Source organism: Mastigoproctus giganteus, chromosome 1, assembly GCF_048544385.1.
Source record: "Mastigoproctus giganteus isolate SK-2022 chromosome 1, ASM4854438v1, whole genome shotgun sequence".
NCBI lineage: Eukaryota > Metazoa > Arthropoda > Arachnida > Uropygi > Thelyphonidae > Mastigoproctus > Mastigoproctus giganteus.
In genome coordinates this window covers 9,807,915-9,827,486 of record NC_143575.1, presented here as the reverse complement: position 1 = coordinate 9,827,486, position 19,572 = coordinate 9,807,915, and the positions used below count along the sequence as shown (strand labels likewise).

Below are 19,572 nucleotides of genomic sequence, written 5' to 3'. Positions count from 1 at the left end.
CAACTGCAAACCTTGGATAATTAAGCCTGATTCTAAATTAGAAATCATTTTGCTAATTTAGAATTGGCTGTGTATTAATGATGCATTTGCACTTAACTTATACATAGCCTGATTTTCCTTCATCAATATCAGTAATAAATATAGAAAACAACAATGGGCCCAACAGCAAACCTTGGGGGAAGGGACTCCACTAATAACATTAGTTCACAAAGAGCAATGTCCATTGATTACCACTCTGTCTTCTCCCACTACCATCCATTTAGCCATAACAGCAACTTTTCCTTAATGCCAACACTGCTGCCATTTGTACCAGTCTTATGTGCAACAGTAACTAAGCTTTCCTGAAATCCTAGTACATGGTATCAAAATTATTTGTTGCATCCAAGTCCTTGTGACCACATTGTAGTATCTAATCAAATTGATCAGACATTTGTCCTTAACAAACCCATGCTGTGTTTGAACTGCAGCCTTGTCTAGATGATCTTGCATTACTTCTTTAACCAGTTACTCCATTATTTTACCCTTGAACAGAAGTTTAACTAATAGGTCTGTAATTCATTGTTTCACCCTTTGATCCCCTTCTGTGAAATGGGGATACATTTGCACATCTCCAGTCTGCAGGGGACCTTGCTGAATCCAAGGATGCTTTCATCATTATGACTAAGGATTAGCTTACTTATTTTGTTGCCTTCCTTAATATAATTGGATAGATTCCATCCACCCCAGGTGCCTTTCCTATATTTAACTTCAATAATTTCTCTTCCACTTTCCTCTCAGCCATTAAAAATCATCTAGCTCCCTGTTAGAGCTTTAAATTTTTGGGTTCCCTTCTCTAGAGAATTCCTCGTGTGTGAATGTAGATGCAAATTACTCATTCAGTTGTCAACAACCTGAGCAGGATCAAAGTTGAACCATCAATATCCTTTGCCAAGGACTTCTTGTAATTGGCCTTCACTTTCCTAACCTCCTTTGTGAATTGATTACAGACTAGCTTATATATACTATAGGTGTGTGTTGCCCAATAATTTAATACATCTCATGCATTTTTCTTCCTTCCACGAGTCTCATCAGTTCATCTGATGTCCATTTAGGCCTACACCCGGCACAGTATTTCTTAATTGGTATGAAAAGCCTAATAGCTTCTACGATTAATTCCTTGAATGCTTCCTATTTATAACTGGCTGAAGGTAACATCTCAGTTGATCCAACTATATATGAATTTAAAGACTGTCTGAGACCACTGTAGTCACTGTTACAGAAGCAAAAAATTTTCCCTTATGGTAGTTACATCTTTAATTAAATCCCACATCAATACACTGATCACTTCCACCTAGTGGTTCTTGTATCTGCATATTCTTTATGCATGAATAATCACTGCTGATAATCATATCAAGAGTATCTACCCACCCACCAATGAGAGGCCATTAAGCTTCAAAATGGTGCCGTCTGAGCAGTCATATACACTGAGAATAAGTAACATTAGTCTTCTCTACTGGGGAAGCTTCGCTTATTTGAGGTAGTACAATAACAAATACATATTGTGAAGCCATTCACAATATGAAATTTAACAAAAACGATACCATTTCATTTACTATGAACTAAAATGATGCTTTGGACTAATTTGTTCATTTAGTCATTAAGGACCACAACATTTACTCATGAGAATTGAAATCTTGTAAAAAAAGAAAGACTGTTTACTAATCATTGCCAATAAAGCTTTTTCTATATTAAAATAATTGAAGTTCTGATTTCAGTTCTGAGTTCTTTTCAACACTTAGAAAAGTTTGATATAAAATATGAAAAGCATAACTGAATCATACAGGTACACTAAATAAAATAGAAATAATTCAGTGCATATAATTAATATAAATAAATATTAAATTTTCAAACCTAGTTTGCACTTGCTAGGAAGCAGGAAACTTAACTTTTTCATAAGTTCTATTATGGCTTACAGTAATAATTTAAATAAACTGTTATTTAAATTATTACTAAACTATGTTACTAAAATATGAACCTCATTTTAGTGGTGGGTGGAAAACTAAAATAAAAGGCCACACATTAGTTTACCACATCAGTATTTCCAATAACTACCCTAATCAAGTAAGCTTTTCCAGTGGAAAGACTAATTTTGAAACCATATTTGATAACCCTTTCAAAATTAAATCCTTTTCTGTGAGCTTAATTGAGCTTTATGAAGTAAAAATAAATAAATTAGTAAAATTAAATTAAGTTAAAAAGTTCTATATTTTCGGAAATTGATATTTTTGCTTAAAAAAAAAAAAAAAATTGTGTATTCAGCACAACTCACAAAATACATAAGTACCATGGAATTATGCTTTCATATCTATTTAGAAATACTCCCCACTTACCTAAATTGCTTATACTGAAAAATAAAAGTGAACTATGCATTCAATTCCTTGTAGTTTTAATGGTAAATCAATCCAGGCCAGTGGTGTAGCAAACCTGTTGGGTTTGCTCAGTGCAAAGTTCAATTTTGAGGCCCTACATTAATTTTTTTTTTTTTTATAAGTTTTAACATAAGAATATCAGGCCCATTTACAGGTCCCCCTGTGGCTGGGGACTGGTGCATTGCATAATATATAGCAAGTTTGCTATATATTAAGCTACTGGTCTACAAATTCTGTACATTGAGGTTGGCTATTCTCAAATTAGGATTAAAAAGCACTTTCTTCAGCAACCACCACAAAGATAAACAAATCTACATAATGAATTTTCAAAAGCTTTACTGATTTTATGGCCTATCAACATAATAATCCCTGACATTGTATAAAACACATTATGGGAATCCTGTTGTATCAAAACTTTATACTAGACATGGTGGACAGAACTTGTGTGATTGAGACCAGTTATCAACAGGTCTTGATCACACAAGTTGTCTGTCCAACATGTCTGTATAATAATCCTTTTGATAAAATTACCACCTTTCTCATTGCACTGGGGGTCAACTATAAATACCTACAAAAATATATCAGTTATTTTATAATGAAAAAAACTTTCATTTAAATCATAAGAATGACTTTTTGAAAAAGTTTTAATTTTGAATTAAATTGACAAATTATAGAGGAATATAAAAAGAAGGTAATATTCCTACTTTCTGGTAAATAGCTGAGAGGAGAGCCGACTTGATTCTTAGAGCAGAGACAACAAGGTGATGATCTCTTTGCGTGTTAATGAAACCACATAAAAATTTTGCCAGAAATAGCATTACTGACATCAAATAAAGAAGCCAGTAGGGCTTGTCACTATTCAGGAAATCAAGAAAATAGCTGCAAATAGAAATTGCAAAGACAAGGGATAAAAAGTAATGCCAGCCTATCAAATATGATATGATATTTTTGTTATACATAATGAGAATTTTAACCTTGAGGAAATTGTCATTAATACAATAAAATATAGCTTCTCCATATAACACAGAATGTATTAGTTTAAACTTAAAACTCTGGAATATGACAACCAATATTTCTTTAAGCCTATATTTTTAAACAATATTTTTATTTACTTGGTTTCCATATTTCAGAAATTTGTGGTTAAACCAATAGAAGACATCAAATCTATTAACAAATGACAAACTGTTTCTTTCATGATAATAAAATTCAATATGAGGTCCATCTGTAATTTGGCAGAAACCATGAAAGTACTCCACTTCTTCCCATATAAGAAGTTCAGTGAATGTTACAAAAAATCAACTTTAATTAATATATAAATTAATATTTGGTTTTTTTTTTAGGAGCATTAGCAACTAAGGTCATATTGCTCCGGGATATGCGGTGGTCATTCCTTGACCTTTCCGCATACTCCGTATTTGGTGGTGACGGGCTCGAACCCCGGTCTAATCAAGAAGCATGTGCTACGCACTGCTGCTCCTTCCCACCTGGCTACGGAGGCGCCCATAAATTAATATCTTTATTAATAACTTATAATTAAACTGGTGCATTAAAATAAAAAATGTTTACAACACTTATCAATATAATCTCCTTCTGCAACCCCATTCTTGTTCAGTTGTGCATGCCCTAATCTAAACATTTTTGGAAATCTTTTGTGAATCCTTTCAGGCAGTCTCATGTTTGATTGGATTTCTTGAATTGACTCAAATTGTTTTCCTTTCATTTCCTGTTTCAGTTCTGCAAATTTTGATTGCTGCACCTCTTTTGGCCTTAACTGCATTGTCTTCCACTGAGTGCTTTTATCTCCATGTCATATCCATATACCAAAGACTAATCACCTTTAATATTTCTTAAAAATGCAAAATTTAAATGTTCACATTTCATCATTTTTAGTAGAGGCTACAGATGAGAAAAACATTTACTCAAAGCAGATTTCCATTAGACTGGTTCATTAAAACTTAATCAGTGCATGCTCAAATTTTGATGCAGGGTTTCATCAAAACAAATGTTTTGATGAAACCTTGTACACTGTCAGTGCCTCCCAACCTTTTTTCAGATGGAACACTTATATTTGAGGTAGAGGCCAGAGACCACAAAAAATATTAAGATATACATGCAAACTGTCATTCGTTAGTGCATTTGCATCATTACTACATGAATTTTTTGTCATAGTTTGAGGCTTTGTCCTAAAATATTTGTCTGCCGACACCTTTTCGCATCTCCCACATTGTGAAAATAAGTCACAACTGGGTTGTCACCCCTTATACCACTGGGTACTTACCCACTCACTGATGAGAAGCCAATAGTTTTAAAACAGTGCTGTCTGAGTGGTGAAGCTCAACTGAAAATAAGTAACAGCAATCTTCCCCAATGGGGAAGAGATATTTATTTGAAGTATAAAGATGGCAACTCTTTGTGACGGATTTTATAATATTAGATGTTACAATAATGATTCTAATCTACAAACCTGTTTGTCTAAAAAAATTCGACTATGTAGTAATGATGTAAATGCACTAACTAATGTCAGTTTGTATTTTACATAGTTTGAGGCTTTCTGCACTAAAATAGTATTTGATATGCACACAAATATTAACTGTTTTTTAAATATAATGATGTATTCATAGTTAACATTGAAGTAAAATTAAATGCAACAAGGCATATCTTTAAGAGTATAATAATCTATATAATATTAGTGTAAACACACCATAAACAACTCTTAAACAAAAATCTAAGTAGTTTGAAGGGCATCATTTTATCTGTATCTCATTGTCCTCTTCCCTCACTAGTTGCAATGTATTGCACTACCTTGAATAAGTAATGCTTCACTAAAAGAGACTATGACTGTTACTTATTCTCAGTGGGCACCACCACTCAGATGGCATAGTTTCAAGGCTTCTTGGCCTTTCATCGGTGGGTGGGAAGGTTTTTGTTTAAGAGTTGTCTGGTGTGTTTACACCAATATTATATAGATTATTATACTTTTAAAGACATGCTTGTTGCATTTAATTTTACTTAAATATTATCATCATGTACACCTTCTGGCATCTCTCATATTGTGGGATTATCTTCACAACTGGATTGTCCTGCCTGCAATACCAGAGTACCTGCCCACCCACTGATGAAAGGCCAACAAGCCTTGAAATGGTCACCAGGGGAGCCTGATATTCAAGGAGTTTCCGAGTTTGTTTGTTATTTGGTTTTTTAAGAGCATTAGCAACAATATTGCTCCGGAATATGCGGTGGTCATTCCCTGACCTTTCCACATCCTCCGTATTTGGTGGTGATGGGCTCGAACCCTGGTCTAATCAAGAAGCGTGTGCTACGCACTGCTGCTCCTTCCCACCTGGCTACAGAGGCGGCGAGTTTCCGAGAATAGATGAGTCTTCTCTACTGGGGAAGTGTTTGCCTATTTGAGGAATTCATGAGTTTTGAGTGGTATGAGTTGAAGGAGTTTGTCATTTTCATTCTTCTACACCGTTTTTCTTCTTCCACTCCTACTATAACTTTCCCTCTACTTTTTTCTTTTCTAAGTCTAATAGGAACAAGTCGATGGTAGAGTTATTATCCCACTCATATACAAACAAGCCTTGAAATGGTGCCACCTGGGTGGTGGTGGTGCCCACTGACAATAGTCTTCTCTTTTAGTGAAGTGTTACTTATTTGAGGTAGTACAATATATGGCAACTTGAGAAGGAAGAGCACAATGATACAGATAAAATGATGCCCTTCAAACTACTAATGGATCATTCCATGTCAGGGACTCCTAGTGGCCTAGGAGTCCCTGCTCAACCATCTTCAATTTTGTTGAAACTTTGTGGATGTTTAAACAGGTTTCAAATGAAACTGCAAAATTTCAGTTCAAAATATAGTATACTTGAGGCACCAGCACCTTTTTTGTGGAGGTCACTTGTGTTATGCAGAATAAATCACAATTTTTTCAAAGTTTTAAATGTTAATGTTGCACAACAGTGAGAAGTAGTGCTCTGAAACTTGGTAAACCTAGTTAACTTTTGGCAGAGAATGCAAAACTTTTGATGTCCAGGCTCAAAAACCTTCATATTTTTTACAATGCAGTCTAAAACTGGCACCAAAAATTTGTCACAACAAATTTAAGCAAGACTTTTGAAAGTCATAACTTTGAAATTAAAAACCTTTGGTACCTTCTTCTTTAGACATTCCACTTACCAACTGCATGAATTCAGCCTAACTAAATATCATCTCTTATACTTGTTTTCTGGCTGAGATATTTGTCTTCAAAGATTGACTCAAAATTTGAAAGTCAAATTTGACATATCTTAAGGGGCAAATATCTTAATGTGGGGCATCTTCAATTCTCTCATTTTTGCCACCATTGGAAAGAGCAGATTTTCAGCTACAAGGATCATGGTTTCTGTTTTGTGTCTTTGCGCTTAAGGCCTTAAAATTAAGCCTAAACAGTAGTTTTATGTGCCATATTGTTATTTTGCAAGATCTTTTGTTTTAGAACACTTCCTTAATCCTGCCTAATGTTTAGAATAATCTAGAAATAGAGTATATTCTAGAATTCTGGAATATTCTAGAAGAATATCCAAGAATTATAGAATATTCTACAATTTCAAAACTTTATAATATTCTTGAATTCCAAAAAAAAAAACACACTGATGAACATTCTAGAACTCTGGAATATTCTAGAATTATACAAAAAAAAAGCTGATATTTTAACCATGCTGTTATTAATGTGTTTTATCTTCATGAAGAGTTTATTTTGTTCCTCTATTTATTGTTTGACTGTAATAAAGTTAAGTTTTCATTGCTTGCAGAAACTTCCACTTATTAGTCAGCATGAAAGCCATGGAATCAGAAGATTTTGCTGGAGATAAGCTGGACTCATGCATCAGTCATATGGATAATTCTACATGTCATGTGCTATCCTATACATGCAAAACTGGCTTAAAATTATTTAAAGAATTTGAATAACAGCTGATAGGTTGACGTGAATTAAAACTGAGTGAAGAAAACAATGTCTACATCATGAAACTTTGCTTTTGACAAAATTTGAATTTTTGCAGCATTCATGTTGCAATCCTTTCCAGAAGAAAAACATGGTGAAAAAAAAGTTTACAACCAATTTATTTGTCAATGGCAGACTACCTGAAAGACCTAACAAATGTTAACATAAAACCAGGCCAGAAGCTGTGCCCATCATGCTGATGAGTCTAACAGCCAAAAAGCAGCAACAGGAACATCAACTTCATCTGGATCAGACCATGATTACAAAATGCATGTGACTGAAAGCTTGAACACATGTTTGATGGCTATTGGTATTTCTCCTCTGAAATTTCAGCAAATGGCTAAGAGAGACTCACAAGGCTTTGCCAAAAGAAAGGCAAGTCAAGTACAAGATGTAACTGGCAGTAAAATTGCATCTATTGGTAGCTTGGATCCAAATGACATCATGGAGCCAAGTGCAAGTCAGTGTGGAAATTGCTTAGATTACAATGAGCTGCTGAAAGAATTGAAAGAAAAGTTGATGGTATCAAGTCATTCAGATATACTTTGAATATTAACACTAGCTCCAGTTAGTTAGTCCATAAAGGAGACAATGGAAGAGTTTAGTGTCTCAGAAAGAATGGTCAAGAAAGCTAGAAAACTTAAAGCAGAAGAAGGAATCATGGCCATAACTGGAAAAAGCTTTTCTGAGCAAGTAAAGCAAAAGGCAATGGAATTTTTTGAAGATGAATTTAGTTGGATATGCCCTGGAAAGAAAGATTACACTTCCATTACAAATGCAGATGGAACAAAAATGCAAATGCAACTACTCAACAACCTGAAGGAAATGTTTATAACTTATCGAGATAGAAATGGATCTGACGTTGGATTTTCTAAATTTTGTGAACTTTGACCCAAGTGGTGTGTCACAGTTGGTACACCAGGAACACATTGTGTACGCACAATCCAACAAAATGCCAAGTTAATGCTAGCAGCAAGTCCTGTTGAATGTGATTACAAGGTTCTCATTTGTAAAACAGTTTGATTTAGAGTCAAAAGATTGTATCATTCATCGGTGTGAAAAATGTCCAGGAATAGATGAAGTCCGATAAATCCTTCCTTTTACCCATCAACACTTGGAATTTTACTACCTACAGAAATATTGACACCTCATCTATGCTACATAGGTCGACTATCTCCACACTCTCGCACCTCACGTGGCCAACAGGTCGCATTCAGTTTTCACGGGGTGGTCATAATTTAGTGATCACTCAGTGTATAATGGGATAAACACCTTATCCCTGCTAACAAAAATTCCTGTATATCACTGAAAAACACCTAGCAGCTTGTTTGCATTGCTCATAGAACTTCATATCTGACTGCACAATTACCCCTAGGTCTTTTTCATTTTCCACTACCCTGAGTATTATCACAGTTGGTACTACACCCAGGGGTTACTGCTGTTACCCTGGGGTTGCTGCTACCTATATGCAGTACTTTGCATTTATTCATGTTAAACTTCAATTGCCATTTCTTGGCCATCTGCTTTACATTTCTAGATCCTGTTGCAGTAGCATACTGTCAATCCTGTCATTAACCACCCTGCCAAGTTTGGTATCGTTTGAAGTATGAAGTACTGATGAAGGCATATAATTAAGCCTGATATGCTTTCATCAATATCATTGATAAATACAGAAACAATGGGCCCAACATTGAACCCTGGGGACTCCACTAATAACATTAGTTCACAAAGAGCAGTGTCCATTGATTACCACTGTCTTCTCCCATTCAACCACCCCTTTAACTATAGCAGCAACTTGCACTTAATACCTCACTTCCCCAATTTGTACAGCATTCTTTTATAGCAGGGATAAGGAGGTGATTATTCCCTTGTATAAGGCAATGGTCAGGCCACACCTAGAGTACTGTATATAGGTCTGGAGGCCTCATTTCAAGAAGGATGTAGAGCTGCTGGAATGAGTACAGAGAAGGGCAACAAGATTAGTGAATGGAACAAAGGGGGTGCTCTTACGAAGAAAGGCTTAAGTTTTGCAAATTACAGTGTCTGGAGACTAGGCACCAGCGAGGTGATCTGATAGAGGTGTATAAAGCCTTGAATGGTTTGAGCATGCTCAATGCTGATGGGATTCTTCCTCTCGCTCAGAATAATCACCTGAGAGGGCATAAATTCAAATTGAGGAAAGACAGATGTAGGATAGACGTGCAGAAATTTGCCTTTAGCCAGCGGGTGGTTGGTTGGTGGAACAGACTTCCATCCCTTGTCGCGGAAGTTGATAGCCTAAATAAGTTTAAGGCTCAGCTGGACAGGTATTTTGAACGAACAGAGGGGTGAAGTGGAAGTTTTTTTTTTTTTTGGCTGATGCTGCATAAGCTTGCTTTCTTGCATCAAATGCCTCTACTAATGCTAATGTGCAAAAGTATCAAAAGCTTTACTGAAATCCAACTATATGATATCAAAATTATTTTTTGCATCCAGTTCCTTTGTGACCACATCATAGTATCCAATCAAATTGGTTAAACAAGATTTCCCCTTAACAAACCTATGCTGTGTCAGAATTATAATGCCATCCTTGTCTAAATGATGCTGCAATTCTTTTACTAGCGACTAATTCCTGGAACAAAAGTTAAACTAGCAAGTCTGTAATTACTCGTGTCACCCTTTAATCCCAGTTTGTGAACTGGGGATACATTTTCACATCTCCAGTCCAAGGGGACCTCCCCTGAAATTAAGGTTGCTCCCATAATTATGGTTCGAGGTTTGCTTACTTCCTTTAACTAGATAGATCCCACTGCCCCAGGTGCCTTTCTTATGTTTAACTTCAACAATCTCTCCTTGATTTTCCTCTCGGCTATTACAAAATTATTTAGCTCCCTGTTTGAGTTTGATTAAATTCTGGCATCTCTTTCTCTAAAGAACTCTTCATGTGTTAATGTAGGTGCAAAATACTCACTTATTCTGTATCAGAAATTTGACTTGAGTAGGATCATCAACAGTCAACTGGTTGATATCAAGTGGACCAATTTGATTTCTCCCTCTCTTTTAGGGTTTACATAAGTCTTTGCTGTTTTTCTTTGTATCTTTTGCCAAAGATATCTCGTAATCTATCTTTTCTTGCCTAACCTCCTTTGTGACTTGATTATGGACTAGTTTGTATCTACCACAGGCGTTGTGTCTCCTGATAATTTATATGCATCCCATGCACTTTTTTCCCTGCCAGGAGTCTCATTAGTTCATCTGACATCCATTTAGGCCAAAACCTTGAACAGTATTTCTTAATCGATATGAAAAGCCTAGTAGCGTCCATGGTTACTTCCTTGAAAACTTCCCATTTAGAATTTTCCTGTTGGTAACATCATCAGTTGGTTCCACTGTATAGAATTTAAAAACAGTCTGAGACCACTGTAGTCAACTATAAAAGCAAAACCCTTCCCTTTACACCTGATAGTAGTTACGTCTTCAAGTAAATCCCACATCAGTACACTGTCACTGCTGATAATCACATCAAGAGTATTACTCTCTCTTGTTGCCTCTCGAACATGCTGCTGTAGAAAACAATCATCCAATAAATCCACAAAAGCCTTGCTGGTGTGCAGGTCATCAACCCAGAAGTTCCAGTCAATATCTGGGAAGTTAAAGTCCCCCATAAGAATCTTTTTTACTTGCTCACTATTTCTCAGTACAGTTGATCATTGTATTGAGTCATTAGGCATATAACACTCCTATTCTCATTTTCCCATTGCTTATGTTACACCAAATTGACTACACATTGCACTGGACATCAGTGTCAACTGGATGCACTGCCTTAGTTTTTGTGTTTCTGAACTAAGATCATAACCCCTCTCCTCCTCCTGTCTGTACACATTGTACTCCTCATGTTAAAATTTTGCATCCCTAATAACTGAGTGACACCACATCTCTGATATTCCAACAATGTCTGCATTTGATGTCTTGACCAGCACTTCCCATTCAAATTTATTTATTTGTTATGCTCCCAGCGTCGGTATATATGCAAGTATATGTGCACCTGTTCTTATTCTTAGTTACTAACTCACCCCCACGTATTTACTTGTTCCACAATAACTTGTTGCAGTCTTTGAAATTCCTGTATCCTTGTTTTCCAGGCTGCTACTCATTCCCATAGAAACAGTGCAAGAATCACTTTCACCTCTGCCTACAGCCATTGTTAATCTATTAGATTGTTTCCCTGCAAGCTAGCAGTTTTCCCTGACCTACCTAACACTGCCTCAATAGCAACAGCAAATATTCTTTCACCTTTTTATTTAAGCAGATCTCATCCCAGTAGAAGCAGTCTCTTGGTGACAAGCACAGACCACGCTGAGAAAAATTCAACCCCATGAGCCTTGCAGTCTCTCCAGGGTCAAATTGATTAAGACTATCATATACTTCTTACTAATTGTGTCTGGGTAGAATTTCACACACATTAAAATTTAACCCTAATTTACAACTTTTTTTTTTGACATTTCCCTGTATCTGTTAAATAAGTCTGCAGATCTCCTACTCTTAATATCATTAGTGGCAACATGTATGTGCATCTAAAAAATTATATCTGCTCTGCAATATCAACTTTTGCCCCTGGCAGACACACCCAAATAGAAAATTAGTACAAATCCAATATAGCAGTGGAAGTAAGTTACATTTTGATGACTTCAATCACTAATGTGTGCACACATTTGAACAGTAATCAACCTCTTACTACATGCTCTGTAACAGGCTGATGTAACCATATCAGCCATTGCATTGATCCTTTTACTTCAAATCAGTTCAAATCCAGCTGATGGTGAGATTTCTGTCTGGTTCTTAATTTGTTCTCACAAAAGTCTTCATCAGGCTCACTGGACCAGTGAGCCTGAATTGGACATGCATGGCCTACTCATTGTTCTGGAAAGTGGAAATGCAAATAAACTCAAAGATCCTTATGGAAGTGAGGAGGTGCAGAATTCTGTTAGAAGAGCATATTGTTGACCTGAATCATCCTGCAAAATGTGTGGGATCAGATAATTCTCCAGCATATCTTGAACCATGGGACTGGTAATTATTAATTCTGTAAAGAATGCACTATATACCAAGGAGAGCCAATTTTTTTTGGCTAAGGACCAAAAAAATAAGAACCTGAAGGTCGCAGGCTGCATGGGTTGTTGTAGCAAGTAGGTTGCAGACTGCAAGACCAGTTCCTTACCAAACACCAGTTCTTTAATTATACATTTTTTCAAAATGCAATTTAATTTCTGTTATTAACATTCCTATTTAGTTTTTTTAAACTTAATTAAGAAAATCCACCAATTATTACATAATACTAATAACCATTACTGCACTGTTAGTATGTGGCTATAATAATATTACTGAGTTCTGAGGTGGATATATAAAACACGAGAAAGCAATTTAGAAAAATCAAATATTAATAACAGATATTTTCAAGTCAATGCAAGAGACTATTTTGTGACGCACTAGTTTTAAACTAGCTTGTCACACTAGTTTAAGGGGGGGGGGGGAAGAGACAACATTTGAAGGTTGGCTACCTAACTGCAGACTGGGCTGCATACTACCCATGGGTTGGAAATCTCTGCCATACACCTTCAACTTGTAAGATGTTAACTTGGGGACTGTCTCTGGCATTTTTCAAAAAAGTCGGGAAGTCTACATAATGTCTTATCTCTAATCACCCTTATCAGCTGTAATAGCTTGTACCACTGAAACTTATATGGATTTAGATGCATATGGAACACTCTCCACACGTTTTTTGCAGTACTCAAGTTCTACACTGGACTGATTGATTTTTTATGGACTGTGAATGAAACATCAACCGTTCCCCACTTACAGTAGGCAAAAGTTATGCTGATCATAGATCAGATGCCTACTCACATGTTTAGTACAAAATTTTCACATAATCGTTGTTGTAAATTTAGTTTCTTCTGTCAAAAAAAGCTATTGTGCTATTTCTGTTTAAATTACAGTAGCATTTGGAGGGACAACTTCAGCAATCAATAACAAACAAGCATGAAAATTAACTTTTATCTTATTATGGTAGTGAACACAAAGCTAAGTTATGAAGCTACTTTTGACTTACTCTGTATATAAGTATCAACAAAAGCCTGATGCATGCATTTCTATCAGCCATCAGTAAAAAGGTATGCAAATGCCTTTGAAGAGGTAAATGTATTCTGACAATAGTTTTTGTTACAGTGTTTGAATGCAAGTTATTTTCTTACAAATATTGTTACTAGCAATCTGTATCAACAACTGGAAGTTGCCAAGTTTATTTGTATTATTGCCATATATGCAATAATACAAATAAACTAAATGTAGATTTTCCCTGCCTTAAACAAGTTTCTTCAGTAACATTCTCCTGAAAATATTAAACCTAATGTGAACAGATTCAGCATATCCACAGGAAAAAAACTGTCAAAATAACATTTCCTTTCCCTGTTTACTTACTACAGTAAAAGTGGAGGAAGATATGCAAATCCAATAGACAGAAGTTCCAAGAGTGAAGCAGCAATCAAATATACTCCTCCTGTATTGATTATACCTTCTAGCAATGAGATTTTCCATTCATTTGCATTTATCAAATAGACATGGTCACAAGCATCCTCTGCAAGGTCTGTCGGCAGCCTGAATAGAAAAATGATACTAAATAAAAATGTAATGCACAATTACTTGATTCATTTTCAACAGAAAGTCGTTCATGCTTACAGTAAGTTGTAATAAAAAAATTTCAGTAATTAACAATTATGACAAATGTTGTGTGTCTTCAAATTCACGTGATGAATTTTTTATAATAGATAGGAAAATAATTAAATATGGTCGAATTTACTGAATCCAGCAATTGTGGGACTGATTGATTTTTTTTTTTTTTTTATTTCCTCCTCCTTGGGGGAATGTGGAATTTTGGATTTTGAGTGTTGAAGTTCAAAAGCAGGAAAATTTCCAAGTAACCAAAAAAAAATTACTTTTTTGGTGCTAACCAAATTCTTATTTTGATCAGTAATGAAGACATAGTGGGAAAATAATACATTAATTTTAAACAGTTAAATACATAATTAAATTGGTTTCATAGCAGTTATACCAACTCTAATACCATCATCAGTTTCAGCTAAGTTCTCAATACAAAAATATCAATGTGCACTAATACAGAAATTATAGCCCATATCTCATTAAAGAAAGTCTCTAAATATTGTATGGTTCACATTGTAACAGATTTAGTGTTTCACCTGATGGCTACTTGATACTGAAATTATTAGTCATTGTTAACACTGAGTACCAACAAAGCAGCAACAACAACAAAGCAAAATAAACATACAGCATCCAATTAAGATTTTGGTAGATCTTTGGATTATTGCCAAAACATCTGCTACAATTTATTATAGCAAAAAAAAAAAAAAACACTTGACAGTTTTGGATGGAAAAGCAAATATTTGTATTAAAATAACTCCTTGCTCTAAACACTAATTTGTCTAATATGAAATGAACAAATATAACAAAGTAATGCATATGGGTAGCAATAACCCAAGAGAAACATACCAACTGTGTGGTACTACACTCAGGAAAGTGGAAAGCAAAGTGGTTGCTCTTGACTCATGTTTGGGGGTGCTGCATCTTAAAGTTACATTAAACTGCCTATAAGACATGTAGACATACACAGTAATAATAATAAGAAAGATAAAAATACTACAAAACATTAACAGACTAACTTTTATTTAAAAACAAAATCCATTCTTCGGTTTTTATTTGTTGAAAATAAACTTTTTCATTCAAGTTTGGTGCACTGTCGAATAAGCTTTTCTCTATTGAAAGCATTGCTTGAGCATTTAACCTTTCCTAATTCATAGTGCTCCTTAAAAATGTTTTTATTCTTTTTAATGTTGAATGGCAGTGTTCAGGCTCTGAAGTAGTCATTGGAATGGTCTAAAGAACTTTTGTAAGTTCACCAAGAACTTCAGCTAGATTATTTTCTGAGATAAATTTCAGAAAGTCAGTTAATTTACAATAACTGTGTAGATCATGTCTGCTATAGAAAACTTAATTCCGTAAGAAGTTTCTCTTTCAATCATGGGATATGCATTAGTAGTTTCCAGTACCTCTTCCATGTGTATTTTCGTATGAAAAATAACAAAGTTCTCCTTGTTAAACAATTTAGTGGCAATTAATTGCTTTGTAAAAGAATATCTCTCACCTATGTCAACACTTATATAGTCACATACTTCCTTCACTTAAATCATGTGTTTTTGAAGGATTTTCACAGTATATTGAATTCTTGATTTTTAGAATGGAATTCTTATTAATTTCCTATATATTCATGTATTTTAACTGCCTCAATTTCTCGAGATTGCATTTGATTATAAATAACTTCCACGTGAGGCATTATCTGATGGAAAAGTTCTAACCAGAACTTGAATTTTTCATTACTCAAGATGTGGAAAATTCCAGTTGCTTCTGAAATAGTCTTATCTGCATTTGCTGTCGCTTGTAGTTCCTCCATGCACTAAGGATTCAAAATTTTCATAAACGCTATTCACTGTGCATATATTGAAGTTCCATCTTGTAAGGAAAGGTCAGGTAACATATGCTTTCTGAGAACAGAGACGCTGTGGTGATCGAGAAAAATGTTAGTATTAACATGAGGTTCGAAAAGAATGTACTTGAATCTCAGGTACTACTTGCTGCATTTCTCATCATCAGATTCAGTTGGTGCACATAGCAGTGAATAAAATGTGCATTTTTGTACACTTTTATTTTAGCCTGAACTCCTCCTTTCTTGCCTTTCATCACACTTGCACCATCAAATGTCTGAGCAACCAGTTTGAGTATTTCCTTCAAGGATTATGTCTAACTGATCTAGAATGCACTTCGATATTCTGACATTTGGTTTTCCAGAGTGAAAAAACCCCCAAAAATGTCTTAATTCAGTTCATATCTCAGAACAATTACCATTTGCATATGTTCTGAAACATCTGTTGTGTGATCAGCCATGACAGCTATGAATGAAGCTTCTTTAATTTATTTCATCACAGCATATTTCCAGCAAACAGTCGAGTTTGCTGGAATATCATTCTGAATAGTTTTTAAATGCTGCATTACTTTTGAAATGGTTCTTTAAATTGGAATCTAATGTACAGGCAAATTTTGTTAGTCCTCTGAATACCCCTGGATTTTTAATCATCTTTTTTGTCATGTCCACAAAGGAATTTCAAACTGTCCACAAAATTTAATGCAGTCTATTTTAGATACCTCAATTCTTGGTAACTTTTCTGTTATGTTTGCAGATCAAGGGTCTGTAGGCCACACTAAGCTGTTCTTTAATATTTACACTTCCTAAAAAAAAAAAATAGTGAAATCACATTATCAATGTTTCTTTGAACTCTCATGTTTAAGTTTTTTTCTTTCATTCTGTTTGTTTGTAAAGCCAGTTTTTGACCATGTTAAGTCACCCCCAAACAGTTAACATGGAAAATAAAGCAATGCATTTAACTTCACAACCACAACTTTTCCTTTGGAACAATTCGGTTTTAAAACTGCAAATATATTTCTTATTACTTATTCCCTGCTGAGAAATCTGAATCTTTGGTGTGGGGCAGCCTTCTGTTTTAATTTCATTTTTTTCTTGGAGAGATAAGTGTGAAAAACTAAGTTGCTGAAGTTTATTCACCGTCATGCAATTTACTTCAAGGGGGAAGCATGGAGGCCATGATCAAGTCAAATTTCACAAAACAGTGTCATAGAAATAATGTTTTCCTTACACATCAACCTTATAATAACTTCAATTTACCAAGTTCAAGCTCAATTTGCAATTAAGCTTTAATCACATAATTACACTGTTGAATGTTAAGTAGTGACTTAATGATATTACTTAATGGGAATTCAGGCAAATAACAAAAAGACAGACATTGTGGCTACACACCCATCATGGTCAACGATGAAATTGCACTGCATGTTTTACAGTGACTGATTTGTTTCACCTATAAAAAATGTATATTGGCAAGATGGCAATATGCTGGTTGCCAATGGTAATTGCCAACCAACTACCAGATATTCACTGGAATGCAAAATATGTCACTGCCTTGCACACAGAGGCCTACAGTTAAACTTCAAAGTTAGAAACAATTTGTTTTTATTATTAGTTTATTATTGAAATGATTAGTGGAAATAAGCGGGTCCAGTTAATAAAAATATTCATTGCATTGCTCTTCACAAAATTTCATATAACTCTGTTCACTGTATATCTAGATATACAGCTATTAAAAGACTGGAATTTGTGGGTTGGACACTCACACTAGCAAGGGCTTTTGTGGATTTATTGGATGATTGTTTTCTACAGCAGTACTTTCAAGTGGCAAGAGGGAGTAATACTCTTGATCTGATTATCAGTAGCAATTCTTCATGCATCAAGAATCTGCAGATAAAGGAACTACTAGGTGGCAGTGATCACGTGTGCTGAAGTGGGATTTACTCAAAGAGGTAACTACCATCAAGGGTAAAGGGAAGGGTTTTTTCTTTTGTAAAGGTGACTATGGTGGCCTGAGACAGTAATTAAATTCTGTGGTGGGTTATTATTATTTGGTTTTTTTAGGAGCATTAGCAACTAAGGCCATATTGCTCCGGGGATATGCGGTAGTCATTCCCTGACCTTTCCACATCCTCCGTATTTGGTGGTGATGGGCTTGAACCCTGGTCCAATCAAGAAGCGTGTGCTATGCACTGCTGCTCCTTCCCACCTGGCTACAGAGACACCATCACTGTACTGCAATTAAATTGGCGCGCGCGGGAGAAAATTCCTCATGGGAAACATTTTAATGCTGTTTTGCTATTCATTTTCATTGACTACATCAGATGAAACATTTTCGTTAATCATGCCAAAAAATCAATCTGTACGCTGGTAAAAGAGCGTTATAGTGAGATATGGGTTATAATATAAGAACAGCATTATAGCAAATCACTGTAGAGCAAATTGCATTATAACGAGGGCCTCCTGTACTTAATTTTGTAACAGGAACCATTTGAGCATTCATTGTAAAGCCAAAGCAATATCAGTTATAACATCACATTATGACTCAGTTTTACATTCTTCAAATTCCCCCCACTAAGACTATATATCTTATTACTTAGTAAGCATATATATATGTGAGCTTATTAAAAAGTAAGTAATAAGGGATCACCAACTTTTGCTCAAATAAGGGATCTCCAGCCATAATCAATTAACCAAACAGTGCATGACAAGGATAAACCTTAAACTATTGTACTGAACTATGAGAATTATCCTTTAGTCCAGGATTATAAATCAGCACTCCCCACCTTTGGAAAATAAAGTTTAATTTAAAAAAAATACAATAAAAACCTTCCTTTTGACCTTTTCATGAGTATGTATATAAATATATGCTTAAAATGTATATTCATGGGAATTAAACACTTCAGTCTACACTTGAAGTGTAGATTCCCATGAATATGTACATAGATCTGCACTCTTACATGGTCACTGCTACATTTCAAATGAGGCAGCACTTCTGTATGAACTGGCTTAATTTCTCCCATGCATACTGCTATCTCTTATCTGTGTTTCCAACCAATAGTAGACAGGGTTTAATATATGGTATGAAAACAGCTGAAAATCAGAAGAGGACATCATCGCATCTATTAGCAATTGTTCAATTTTAGCTTATATAAAAACAATATTTTGTTTTTAAACTTGTTTATTCTGAAAGGCTTGTGAGGGGGGGGGGAGATCAAGGAGCTTCATAAGGCACAGATGCTAGGACCCCTGTATAAAATAGTCATGTTACTACCAACTTGGAGCAAAGATGGTTTGCTTTTAATTTAGTACAGCAAAATATACAAGCCCTGCTGTACTTATGATTATCTAGACCAGGGTTTCCTGGTCTAGATAATCATAAGTGTGGCCTGGTACCACCCTGCGAAAAGAAAATACCAGTCCACAAACAACTTATTTGAAATATACCCACATAAAACTATAAGAAAAATATCCTGAAAAAAATGAAAATGTAATAAAATACCAAATACTCAGTTACACTAAAAATAAATTTAATGCTTTTATAATTTATATCAATGATGCCTCCAAAAGACACTACTCTTAACAGGAGAAAAAAAAAACACCCCAGTGGCTGATGCACTCAATTTTATTATGCCATGTAATTAGCACGCATGTGA

General features: G+C 35.1%; 1 protein-coding gene across 1 annotated transcript in view; it reads right to left on the bottom strand.

Moving 5' to 3' along the window:
* The window catches only part of LOC150090543 (ATP-binding cassette sub-family C member 1-like), a 198,292-nt gene that overhangs the window by 144,335 nt on the left and 34,385 nt on the right, over positions 1 to 19,572 (bottom strand). Inside the window, exons 8-9 of the mRNA XM_090378813.1 lie at positions 13,849 to 14,025; positions 3,113 to 3,287 (exon numbers count right to left, since the gene is read on the bottom strand). Of these exons, the coding sequence (XP_090234939.1) occupies positions 3,113 to 3,287; positions 13,849 to 14,025 (352 nt within the window). The remainder of the gene's footprint in view (positions 1 to 3,112; positions 3,288 to 13,848; positions 14,026 to 19,572) is intronic.